At 36.7% G+C, this 13,731-nt stretch overlaps 1 protein-coding gene across 2 annotated transcripts in view; it reads left to right on the top strand.

The window, feature by feature from the left end:
- The window catches only part of FHL5 (four and a half LIM domains 5), a 38,618-nt gene extending 26,622 nt beyond the window's left edge, over positions 1-11,996 (top strand). Inside the window, exons 2-4 of one of the 2 annotated variants that reach the window (XM_036871481.1) lie at positions 633-802; positions 5,245-5,431; positions 9,817-11,996. In XM_036871481.1, coding sequence (XP_036727376.1) covers positions 644-802; positions 5,245-5,431; positions 9,817-9,980 — 510 coding nt within the window. In that variant the 5' untranslated portion in view covers positions 633-643 and the 3' untranslated portion in view covers positions 9,981-11,996. The remainder of the gene's footprint in view (positions 1-632; positions 803-5,244; positions 5,432-9,816) is intronic. The other variant, XM_036871480.1, reaches the window with a different exon arrangement.
- Positions 11,997-13,731: the final 1,735 nt, after the last annotated feature.

The following is a 13,731-nucleotide window of genomic DNA, read 5'->3' as shown; positions in this document are numbered from 1 at the left end:
TAACATCAGAAAACATAATCCATCATAGGAGAATGGGACCAATCATCATTTTGTAGCTCAACACAAACTGGTGTGAAGGTCAGTCATCTTTATTTTCTCCCAGGGAAAACAAGGATCCAAGTAAATTGTTACACCTTTAGCAAGTACTAATTCTCTGTTTTGATCCTCTTCTCAATCCCTATGGGCAGCAGCATACGAACAATTCTCTCTCATTTTCTTATTATAGGTTCAAAGATTTTCTAGGAGACCATAACTACACAACATCAAGCCCAGGAGTTTGTGCCCTGGGCATTCCTAATATCCCTGTAATGCTTATTATGTCCCAGTTTATCTGAACCATGTGCAGCCTTTCAGAGTCTACATTTATAGTACTTTCGCATCTCAAAATTGTGAAACAGCACAAGAGTTTCCAGCGAAAGAGTGATTCACCATCACCGTGGCTGAACTCTATTTATTGACCTCTTTTTTCAGATAAATGTTTTGGAAACCAGTAAACACTATTTTTTCTATATGGATGATTGCTTTTTTCACCTTAACTTTAGTATATATTTTAAGTAATTTGACATATTATTGCTTAAAAGAAAACAATTATGCTTGATTTGTACTAACAGGTTCTTACTTTGGGGGTACAGGTTCCCGAAAAATGGAATTTAAGGGAAACTACTGGCATGAAACCTGCTTTGTGTGCAAGCATTGCCAACAGCCAATAGGAACTAAACCTTTGATTTCCATAGAGAGTGGCAATTATTGTGTGCCGTGTTTTGAGATGGAGTTTGCTCACTACTGCAGCTTTTGTAAGAAGGTAAATATCTAAAGAGGATGAAGCTTGTGAAATCTTCCAAACCATTGCTTTTTAGCGGCATTATATGTTTGCAATGAACTGATACTATCATGTTATATCCGTCTTTGCACATTCATGTTAATTTTGAATTCCAACATGTTCAAAAGCACTACCTGTCACAGTGAGGAGGCCCATCTATTTTTATCACCATAAAATTCCACCCAGAACATGAATTTAATGTTCCAAAGGCTCAAGTGATTTGATATTCCAGTTCCATTCACTGCTGTTCAGGCAAGGTTTCACATATTCTGGTAGAGGGCCCATGTCTCTCTTTGAATACAAAATATTTCTTAGAAAATTTTTGATCCATTTAATTTCAGAGAGATATGGATTTGTCTCACAGAGTGACCAAGGGAACCAATTTAAACAGGATATTTCACTCCTCACATTATGTCCAAGCAATATAAATGTCTTCTTAGCTTGAAGCTTTTATATTTCTAAAGAGTAGATAAAAAATAGAACTACCATATGACACAGCAATCCCACTACACGGCATATACCTTGAGAAAACCATAATTCAAAAAGAGATATGTACCACAATATTCATTGCAGCACTATTTACAATAGCCATGACATGGAACCAACCTAAATGTCCATCAACAAATGAATGGATAAAGAAGATATGGCATATATATATAATGGAATATTACTCAGCCATAAAAAGAAATGAAATTGAGTTATCTGTAGTGAGGTGGATGGACACAGAGTCTGTCATACAGAGTGAAGTAAGTCAGAAAAAGAAAAACAAATACTGTATGCTAACACATATATATGGAATCTAAAAAAAAATGGTTCTGATGAACCTAGGGGCAGGACAGGAATAAAAACGCAGACGTAGAGAATGGACTTGAGGACACAGGGAGTGGGAAGGATAAGATGGGACGAAGTGAGAGAGTAGCACTGACATATATACACTACCAAATGTAAAATCGATAGCTAGTGGGAAGCAGCTGCATAGCAAAGGGAGATCAGCTCGGTGCTTTGTGACCACTTAGAGGGGTGGGATAGGGAGGGTGGGAGGGAGATGCAAGAGGGAGGGGATATGGGGATATATGTATACGTATAGCTGATTCATTTTGTTACACAGAAGAAACTAACACACCATTGTAAAGCAATTATACCCCAATAAAGATGTTAAAAAAAAAAAAGAGTGGATAGATAAGAGAGTGACACTCAAGAGATTGACAAGATCATTAGGGAAATTCATTAGACAGAAAGACAGAAAGATGACTTAAGAACTGCAAGTGGTTTCCTTCACCTCCAGCTCCAGAGCTCCATGCAGGGCCTTTCAACTTGGACACCCATTCAAAACATATTTTCCAATAGGAAAAAAAGTCATTTTTTTTCAAGTAAACATGGTCCAATTCTTTTTGTATCCTCTAAGCTTTTACGTGAAAAAGTCACTCATCTCTATCACCTTGATAAAGTCTGTCTGTATTCCATAAATATATATTGATGTTCTCAAAGAAATTCTTGACCTGTGAGGCATCATAAGTTTCAAATAACCCTATAACTTGTGATGAGAAAGCATGAATCATGAAAACATATTGGATAAGTCCAGTGGTTTCTAAACATTTTTGATCTACAGGCTACTCTGGCAGGTCTCTTAAGACCACTTGCATACTTGCATCTGAAGTGTCATTGCCACTTTCTACAAATGCATGTACAAACATACACACTCAATGATTTTCCACATATATTTAAAATACTGGTACTGCATTTGAAGAGGCATCAATCAACCCCTATGCTATAATTATTAAATTACACTGTCATGATGGCTGAAAATTACAGTTGAAAGTAACATGCTACAAAACCATCTTACACCCGAAGACTTCCATTACTCTACCAGAAATAACAACTTAGAAAATGACTTTACAAGAAACAGTCAGACCCTATGACCCTGTGACAGATGAAGCTCCGAAAAATTATCAGTCAATGACATGCATTTAGAAAGGGATGCTGGAAATAAAATAGATTTATCTCACTGCTTTGCGGGACAACTAAGTTGGCCATTTTTAGGCTACGTTTCTTAAGGACTTACACTAAAATATTAATGACACTCGTGAGACTCATCTTAAAATCATTTGTTGGGCACACAATATAAAGTTTCTTTCAATGCTATAAAGATTCAAGAGAACTTCTCTAGTACATCAGAGCTGAGCACTACCTGGGGCCAAAGCCCTGGTGTTTCCCAGGTTAGAGGAGCCTGCCCTGTATTTAGGACATGATTTGAAGTCACCAAAAAATTTATGAAATGTTTCTATTGGGTAGTAGACAGATCACAACATGCCAGATTATTTTCTATTTAATTTTTTAAAACCACAAGTCCTTTAAGGAAAGCTGGATATAAATGTTACAGATCAAGATGATCCAAGCTGAAGAAAAACAATTTGTTTCAACCCAAGCCAAAGACCAAATAGAAAACAAAAGAAAATAAGCAAAAACTACTTGACCATCAGGCCCATAGAACTTTTTTCACACATTTTAGTTTCACAAAATAAAATCTATTTTCTACCAAAAAGCAAGTAACCTCAAACTGTAGTACTCTGAATTCAAACTCCTCAAGTTTCACATAGAGTATTCTGTAATTCATCAGCTTTCATCCACTGGGTGCAAAATCATTATTGCCTCCACTTTGCCAGAGAAGAAACTTGTTCTAAATCCTGGGATCAATCAGTAGCAAAAACCACACTTGGATATTAGACTTCATCTTAGCCCATCTGCCTCTTCAAAAGAATATAATCACAAGCAAACAATTTTTAACGTTCCAGAGTTTCTTCTCCCTAATGAAACAATCTTTGGTGGGTACATCAAGTTTTATTTTGCTGTGAATACAGTTTTCAAGTTTTGAATCTTTTAAGCATTGCCTGCTAATCATTTGACCAAACAAATCAAAGGAATCTGGAATTCTGCTGTGCCTTCTGTAAGGCATTTGAAGTCAGTAGGGGGCATTTTAAATTGCTTTAGCTCACACACACCGTTATGTTTTCTATTTACTTATTTAGAATAGTATACTTTTTCTCCTTTATGAAAAATAACTTTCTATCAAGTATCTTTAATTTTTAAGATAGTCATTGTAAGATTTTAAAATATTTTTAGAATAATCTTTTCAAAAGCCTATAGGATAGACAAGTATCCTATAGGATGGCTATAGGATACTTAGATGTCACAATAGCATGGCTTAGAATAGACTACTTTTTCTATATCTAGTTAATTTGCATACAAAGATTACAGGCGGCATCTCAGATATCACATTGCTTCAGTCATTATGAGACATTTCCATGAGCATATGCCAGGTTCCCCGGACACCCCAGGAGCTCAAGAGCCGTGGATTTGAAAGATGCTATGACTTAAAAATTGCTACACAAGAAAAGCTAATATTTTTCCATCTGACTTTTAAATAAAGATATCTCAGCCTTTAAAAAAGTAAAATCCAGATTAAACTGGTTTAGAAAATAAATCTTATGGAGGAATAACAAGCATCTCTGCAAAACCCTAGCATATCACACATTAAGGTTCAATGTACAACCAGCACTTATGACTTTGAGCCCTAATGCTGAAGTTGCCCACAGCACCCCTATTTGTGCTAGATACAATACTGGAGTTGCTTTCCAAACATTTTTTCCCTTAGTGTTTGTTCATTCATTCAACAAAGACTTGTCAACTGCTTATCAGTGCAAAGTAATCTAATCTCAGTACTGTGTTCATGGTTAAGCACATGCGCTGTGGAATAAGACTGTGCAAGTTTGAATGCTAGCTCTGTGTGACCCTAGCAAGTGACTTAACTGCTCTAACTCTCAGTAGGTGCTCATCTCTAAAGGGGGAAAGATAATAGTCCCTACTGTGTCAGGACATCGAGAATGTTAAGAAGAAGTTAAGAACAGGGTTGAAGACTGAAAAAACACCTCAGAAATATTATTCATTATTAGTAGATTATGGTGTTGATCAATTCTTTTCAGGGTTACTACTGCTGGAATAAAGCATTCAGGAAAAAAAAGAAGCTTTTTTTTTTTTAGGATCCTTAAAAGTTATACATGGACATAAGAACATAGCATAGAAAATATGTTAGCTCTAAAAACAGATCTTTGAAAACCAACAAGAAAGAGAAAGATGAGCAAAAGAATCAAGGGCCTATTTCTTTTTCATCTTCCTGAGTTCATTAGGGCCCTGCTTCCTTTCTGTTCCACTGTAGGAGAAAAATTAGGATATTTATCACCAGTTCTATTTAATCCCTGTAGCCTTTTGTTTCTAATATAGATTCAAAAAAATCACAGAGAAAAGACATTCTGACACAGTGTGATAGAGTAGCCCAAAGTACCACTTGTGGGCACAGAAGAGAATCACAAAACGTCTGAATTGTAATAACTTCCACAGTCATTGCCTTTTTTGTGATCATTTGCCAGGTGATTACTTCAGGTGGGATAATGTTTTGTGGCCAGCCATGGCATAAAGAGTGCTTTCTGTGCCGTGGCTGTAGGAAAGAGCTCTGTGAAGAAGAGTTTATGTCCAGAGATGATTATCCATTCTGCTTGGACTGCTACAACCATCTTTATGCCAAAAAGTGTGCCACCTGCACCAAGCCTATTACTGGTGAGTTATTCAGTTTAATATGGTCCTACCATGAGACAGTTATGGCTCTGTAAATGCTATGTAGTTAAATTCAGGAAATGCAATTTAAAAAAGAATGATCTTTCCTTTATGTTTCCTTTTGAAATAAACATGGGTACCTATATATAAATATAAATATTACGCAGAACCCTCAAGGCAAGTATAGAGTATAATTAAGGTAGCTATGCTCTGTAGAGGGTAATTAATACTAAACCTCATGGTACTGACTCTACATAAAGTAATAATTCAGGGAAGGAGGATAAGATGAGCGGAGAAGACCTTCACAAGGAGGCCTGATCTGAGGCAGAACTTTTAAGTTGAGTGGGGGAAGGGATACTTATAAAACAAAATGCTGAATTCCAAACAAGGGTAACAGGGCCTTAAAATAGAAAAAGTTTTAATTAAATGCAAGTACTGTACAAAAATCTGAAGCTATAATAATTAGGATAGCATAGGTCAGGAATTAATTAAACCTCAATTTAAGATGCTTCTAACAAATGTATTATTCTCTTTGCTTTCTATTCACTTACAGTAAGTTTTAATTGTGAATAGATGAGATAAAAAAACAAGATAGCATTCTGTTGAAGAAACAAAATATACATGACATGATTTGAAAATAACATAAATGGTAAATCCGATCTGTGTTAAATGGATTTTCAAGGTAAAAAGAGCATTACATTTTCCTTAGAGACACTTCTAAAATGCTAATCCTGTAGTAAAGGAACTGAAGATCTCATCACACCTGAGAAATCCAAAAGCTATTCTTTTAGGCAATGTATGGTCACCGAATAACGTGGCAGAACTATACTTCTGTTCTCCATTCCTAGTACTCTTAGGTCATATTTCACTTTTAGCTCAGTTTATATAACACAGAATTAAAGATTATTTTATCCTTTTCCTCCTCCTCTATCTTCAAATATATCACAAAGTAAAACTGAATATTTATTCATCTTCAAATAAAGAGTTTTGCTGCAAACCCAGCTTGATAGGCTTTCACTTACTTGCAAGGGAGGGAGTTTCCTGGATGAACAGAACACAGTTCTGTCTGTCTATACAAGGAAGGCACCATGTTTTTCAGAATCTCACACTGGCCTATGGGCTATATCTGGCCAGCAAGCATGGTTTGTTTGGCCTGCACTTGTTTGTAAACAACTAATGTAAAATCCATCTCTGTAGCCAAAAAGTAAACAAAGAGCCTGCCCAGGGTGAGCAGACTACCCTCGCTTTCCCGGCCGGGTCACGGTCATATGGAGCTGAGTGGCTGGCCCATTATGTAGGGCATGCCCCCTTTGCTGCTTCCACCTTGTCTCTATCACTCAGCTATGTCACCTCTCCAACCCTTTCAAGGGCTTACGTCGACAATCCCAGACTATAGGGCTCCAAATCTTGGGCTCTTAACCACGCTGCTCTCCTGCTTCTATACATCTGGCAACTCCTGAAGCCAAGAGAATAAGCCACCATCTCTACTGGTTTTAGTTAGAAATGGGACTTCCATAAATGCAACAGTAACTGGAGCAGCAAAATCAGTAGAATCTGCAATCACAGCCCAATGGATTTAGTCAATTTATTCTACAACACTTTTCTTGAATTGGCCAGAAAAAAAAATTGGGGGCCGGGGCGGGGGGGTGTTCCATGAAGAAATGAGACAATTAAACAACTCAAAATGGTTTGAAAACTTTCTGGGGACCCAAATGGCTAATACTGATCTGAAAGCGCCTACACAAGCCCTGACCTTGATGAGCTTCATTTCTGACCCATCACAGATTCATGTGATTTTTCTGATGGGTTGTTACAGGTCAATCACTGAGCACAGCTTTTTTTTTTTTTTTTTTTAGATCAGACAGAAAAACTACATTGTTCCACATGAAGCATAGGGATGATCAGGAACCAATGATTTGTCCCCAAAGTAATCCACATGCAGGATATGCATTTAATTTAGGACAGTCTTTTGGTCATTATCTTAACCTTCTTTTAGTTCTGTGATTGAGAGACACCAAAAACTAAATGCCTGCAAAAACTTCCAACTCACTTTAATATGTTTTGATCTGATTCTTAAATGTATATAGGCCCTGTAGTAGTGCTTCTTTAAAATTGAACTATTTGAACTAATGTACCACAGGGAACTATACTACCATATATTTATCTTCTGAAAGTTGTACATTCATGCAAACAATATGTCATCCTAAGAAACTATGTTAGAATGTTTTCAAAACACTATTTTAAAGTAACTAAATCTATAAGGAACAAACTCAAGATGTAATTACAATTTTTTCTCCTCCTGCAAGATAGGATTTACCTTGCAAACTTTCTGGGATAAATGAACCAGCTTGGTCTAGTAGGAAGAGCTCTGATCTAGGGAGTAAAAGACCTTGGTCTTGCCTCTGCCCCTGACTACTGTGTGACCCATGGGTACAAAACTCACCTCCAAGGTCCTCATTTGCCTTATTTGCAAAATGAGGAATTGAACAAGATCACATCTTTGCTTTCTTCTATTTCTGTTTATTTTTAGTAAAGTGAGTTTCAAATGTTGATTTCTTCAGAAAGGGATGCTAAGGTTCCCGGTTATGTTCTTTAAAAAAGAAATTTTAGACAATTTGGTGAAGTTAGGAGCATAGGCTCTGAAACCAGATGGCCTAGGATTGAAATTGAATCCCAGATCTGCCACTTAGCATCTGGGTGATTTGGCCAAGAGTCTGCACCTCTCTGTTCGACAATTTCTGTCTGCAAAGTCGGGTTGATGGTAATATCTACCCCATGAAGGTGAGGTGAGAGCTATATGAAGTAAAGGGCTTAGAATAGTGACTGGCTCATCTTCATGTGCTCAACAAATGCTAGCTCTTATTCTACAGAATTTTCAGGAATAAATGAAGCCAAATAAAACAGGTGTCAGAGACCTGTTTCATTGCTGACTTTCTTATTGCAAATGACTCTTGTGACCTGAGGGAGTAAACATATCCAAAATCAAAAAACTTTACAATCAGCTCACATGTTGAGTCAGGACTTTCTTATATTCCTGCTACCAGATGCTTCTTTTTTATTCTTCTTTGTAAAATTCTAGAAAGAATTATTTTTACATTTGCCACCTGTACAAGGCCTAATAATAAAATCAAGAAAACCTCATGTGCATCAAAATGCTGGATGTATAATAATTAGTTTGATGAACAGAGATGATTTATATATATACAGCACATTATTCTTGCAGTCAGCTTGTTTTGAATAATATTAAGGGAATTAATTGGTACATTATTGATTTACTCTTATTAGAAAGTAGTGATGACAGCATCATAAATAAGCAAGCTATAAATTTAATCAAGAAAAGTACAAGAATTTGATGTAAATTTATCCCTGAACTAGTAAATTTATGTGAAGACATCAAAAAACGTTTCCAGGATGAAAACAAAAGTTCATTATCATTGGCAAATAAAGACTCAAGCCTAGGGCATCCCAACCCCTTCCCAATCCTTAGACCTTTTCTCCTTTTCTACGACTCCTCAAAATCAGTTCCTTGAACCATACGCTGGATTCAAATTTGGGATATAGAGATAGAGTCTCACTGAAGACTCAAATTCTCATACCTTTCTTAGAAACCCTATGGTTCAAGTGAGGCCCAAGTTGAAGTGACAGAGGCTGACCAAGCACCTCTTAGAAACTCATCAATGGGTAGCATGGCCTCAGTGGCCAGAGGGATCAGATTCACAGATCTTTGCTGCAAGCCTATGCTGAAGTCACCTCTGGGCAAGGTAATAAGGTCATCACATTAGGCTAGCTACAGGATAGTTTAGATGAAATTCTCTATTTAGGGCTTTTGGGAATTGTGTCCCAAGCCCCAATACGACCATGGGACTTTATCCTGAATAAAATGAAACATGAAAAAAGAGGGAAGAGAAGAGAACTACAAGTCATTAAGATATCAAATACCAGGCTGGGAAGTATACATTTATTTTATCTTAATTTTGCTTCTAAGTAAACAGGGTCACAAAGAGGGAAAATAAATATTCATACTTAGATATGTCTGACTTCAAAACCTATACCCTCTTCTCACTGCACTACCCTGTATTTCCTTATGTCTTAGGCAATCCTTAACTGTCTCCAAAAATATGTGCTTTGTATACCCAGATTCTACCTACTTATGTGGATTATGAAAAAATTTGACTGAGAATCTGGCTGGGTCTCATAGAAAGAACTTGTCCACGGGCGACTTTCCCAGATGGACACAGGTCACTGGGGGCAGCCTCCTTTCTTAGGTTACTTGCCTCTACATGGTCTTGCTCACTGCTGTATCTCCAGTTCCCAGAAGAGTCCCTGAGAGAATGCTCAATCTATCTGTTGAAAGAATAGATTACTCTTTTTCTCCAATTCCTTTACAGGTTTCAGAGGTGCCAAGTTTATCTGCTTTCAAGACCGCCAGTGGCACAGCGAATGCTTTAACTGTGAGAAGTGCTCAGTCTCCTTGGTGGGGGAAGGCTTCCTGACTCACAACAAGGAAATCTTCTGCCACAAATGTGGCTCTGGGGTGGACACTGACATGTAGAAGACAGTCCTTCCCCACCTGAAATCCACCTTGCTTTTGTTCTCACTAAATCCAGAACTCGATCGACGCTGTATTTCTGACTTAATTTTTAGAAAAAATTCACGTAGAGTTTATAGCGGAAGAGTTTTTGCACACAGTCTGATTGAACTATGTTATAAGAGCTCAAAAAAAAAAAAAAAAAAAAACACAGTCTAACAGAAATGAATATATACTAAGTCGCAAAGGCACCTTTCCTTGCAAAATACTGCACTCTGCTGTTAGAAATACAGGAAAATATTTCTTTACTGTAATCAAGTGTATGATCTATACCTAGAAGTCATGGATGATATTACTGAAAACTGATGTTTTTCAAACCTGCAGAGTAAAAAGGAAAACAAGAGATCAAATTGAAGGGCATACATGAAACTAATGTTTGCATTCCTAACTAGCTAGTTATACATAACATGATTGGCTGTGAATGGTAGAACAAAAATGATCAGGAGGAACTGATTACTAATCATCACATTTAAGTATTTTGTCATTTTATCATTCTTTTATTGTTCACAAGTACTGACTTCAGAGTTGAAGAACAAAGCTACGATTTGCCCTCATCCATCCTGCTTCCACAGCTGGTTGGTTACCATATTTAATCAGTGGAATTTGAGAATTCTGGACACTATGCCTCTCATTCTCTTTATATTCTCTGCATATCTATAAAAGGGTCCTTTCTCCCTAAGGATAGTCAAAGCATAGGTTTCAACACATTTTGTATTAAATGCATTTCAAAGCCCACAAAGATTTTTTTCTAAATACTTACAGATTCCATGAAAGAAAATTCTATTCTTTCAAAAGAGCTAACCAAGATAATCAGTCCCCAAAGGCAAACCTTTAAAGTAAATAGATCATTAAATCATCACTTCTGGAAATGAGTTTTAGGGAAGGGATTGAGTGTTGGAACCTGACTTTCACCCAGATACCTAAAGGCATAATAGAATGCATAACTAGCTCTGAGCGTCATGCATTTTGCCTTCCAAAATTACATAGTTGATTAATGGGAAGACATAAAAGTGGGCTTTAAAGAAACCTAGTAATAACAAGAACTGAAAAAGAATAATTCACTGCTGATAATTCAGGACCTGCAAAGCAGCACCACAGAGCGATAAGGTCTACAGACGAGCCCTCCCCACTGTTCCTCCATGCCCATGCAACTCACCTCACCCATGCCAATGGTGTTCTAGAGCTTCAAGCTCTTGCATGACTGTGAGGGGCACTCTCAACCCTCGGTAGCCAATCTACAAATAAGCCAGTGTTTATTGGTCACAGCCTTAGTAAAAAGCCTATCACCATGTGTTTAACTTTATACCAGACATCTACTGATGATGACCTTACCTAGCTGCCCCTGGACAAAATTTTCCACATTATGTGGGATAAATGGAAATCAACCTCTGCTCTCCATGCTCAGTTACCACCCTTTGTTATGGTGTCACTTGGGTGGAGCAGAGAGAGGTCACGAGAAGAAACCCACATTGACATAACATTTTTATAAGTGTCTACTCTCAGATTACTGCATAGCATTAAAGGTTCTGATTGAAGTCTAATTACATGCTGTGGCTGATTACAACTACATCACAAGAGATTTAATTAAAATTGTTATGGAAACACATTTTTTGAAATAGTTTAAAATGCAAGGACATTTGGAGATTAGCAATTTAGAGATACTAATAAAAGGTCAGGCTTCATAGGCGATTTGAAAGATATAATTGTCCTTTTTTTGGTATTAACAATGCCAAGATATTTTCTCTTATTCACATTGTTAAATGCAGGCAAAAATATCCATATTTTTCCTGCATTGTTTGAAATTACACATGTGAAACTGAATATGCCAATTGTTCTATGATCTAGAATATAACAGTGTATCATATATTTAGAAAACCAAGCCATTTTGAATCTGTGTAGATATACAACATGTAACACTGTCTCAGTTAGTCAATTATAAACAAACATACAAAATGTAATGGTTTTTCTTAAACAATTGGTATTGTTTAGGCATTTTGCTGTGTGGGATAGGGGGGTGGGTGTGAGTATGCACGTGATCAGGCTTGTGTTCAATCTTTACAATTAAAAAAATTCACAGAACCATTTCCAAGACAGAGATTTTGTGATCCTTTGATAAGTATAGTTAAGTACATATACTTTCACATGACTAAGCTACCTTCTAAATAGAGAATTATTTCTATTTTTAGAAGATATTTATTCCCTATTTAGAAGGTAGCTTAGTCATCAAACATGTATTAAACATTTACTGTGCGCAGTTAGAGCTCAAGCTCCTGTGATTCTGGGGTGGTGGGAGGGTAGATCAGGGTATGGAAGCGTGGGAGAGCCGGATGTAGAGAGCTTATGAAAAGTGCCACTATAGACATAACACACATATTCATGACAACTGAGAAGGAAGACAGCCTTAGACTGACAAAGATAAAAGTAAAAGTCATACACAATATACTAGAGTTGATTTAGCTCAGTAAAGAGAAAACTTCTCTAAGTGACCTACCCAAAAATGGAATGGGCTGTCTCAGGAAGCAGCGGGCTTCCAGTGATTCAAGGCGTGACATCTGCACAGGTAGGGAAGCAGTTAGAAGCAAATCCTGTGTGCTAAGAGCAGCCAGATGGCTTGGAAGTAGCAGAACAACTGTGCCAAAGAGCAAGAAGAAATGGGATTGCTAAACGAGAAAGGGTCAGATGAAGGGAGAATAATGAACTCTTAGGATTAAAGGCTTACACTTAATAGAACAGGCAACAGAAAGTTACTAATTGTTCTTAAATAGGGGAGAAAAAGCATTAACGACAGTGTGTGAGGAACATTGTGCTAATGCTGCCGTGTGGCCTAGAACTGAAGAGGGTAAGGTTCCAAAGATGAAGATCTCCGACTGCAGTAATACATTTGGTTAGTGGCTACAGAAGTGAAAAGAGAGAAACAGCAATAGGTAATGCAAGCCAAGAGCTAGATTTGTTGATATAGATGAGTAGACAAGTCAATGAATCAAATATTTTGTGTTGTCATGTTGGGGTTAGAGGTGAAGGAGAAAAATGAAGAGAAGAATTTCTGCTTCCATGATAACAGGAAGCGTGACCAACGTTTCAGTTTTCACTTAACAAAATCATAAACGTTATTTTGGGACAATCTAGGCCCACTGGTTAAGTGAAGTGTGACAGCACTACAATCATGGGTTCAAAACTTACTTTAAAAAAACATTAAGCTGTACTTTGGAGTGAAAGATCGGTCAACCATTGTGAAAATGCATAACACTGTCACGAATGGCCTCGGTTAAATATCACTGCAAAATTTAGTACTACAAATGAAAAATCAACCTAAAAATATATGTCTATTGTTAGTAACACCATTTTTGAATTTAAGAAAAAAATACTTTTTAACCTACTTGTTGTATTGATAATAATTCATATTTTAAATAGGAAAATGATTGCTACAGTACATTTTAGATATATTTAATTGAGCACATAAATTATTCTCAAATACATTTACAGATGTTTACTATCACAACAATACTGCTTTTACTTGTTTTACAAATTCTGGTTTTCAGAAGTTTCTTATGCTGAATGAGTTTGTATAGTACATATTTCTCAAATTGTTTTTAGATATTTATTTTTTACATTAACTGTGCAGTAAGCAAAAGAGGTATGGAATAACTTTGTAGTGTTTCTGCTTTTGTTACGTAAGTGGGCATAATGACTTTTATCTTCATTTTTGTAACACCTA

Source organism: Balaenoptera musculus, chromosome 12, assembly GCF_009873245.2.
Source record: "Balaenoptera musculus isolate JJ_BM4_2016_0621 chromosome 12, mBalMus1.pri.v3, whole genome shotgun sequence".
Lineage (NCBI taxonomy): Eukaryota > Metazoa > Chordata > Mammalia > Artiodactyla > Balaenopteridae > Balaenoptera > Balaenoptera musculus.
Note: the sequence above shows the minus strand (reverse complement) of the source record. Positions and strands in the feature narration are given on the sequence as shown.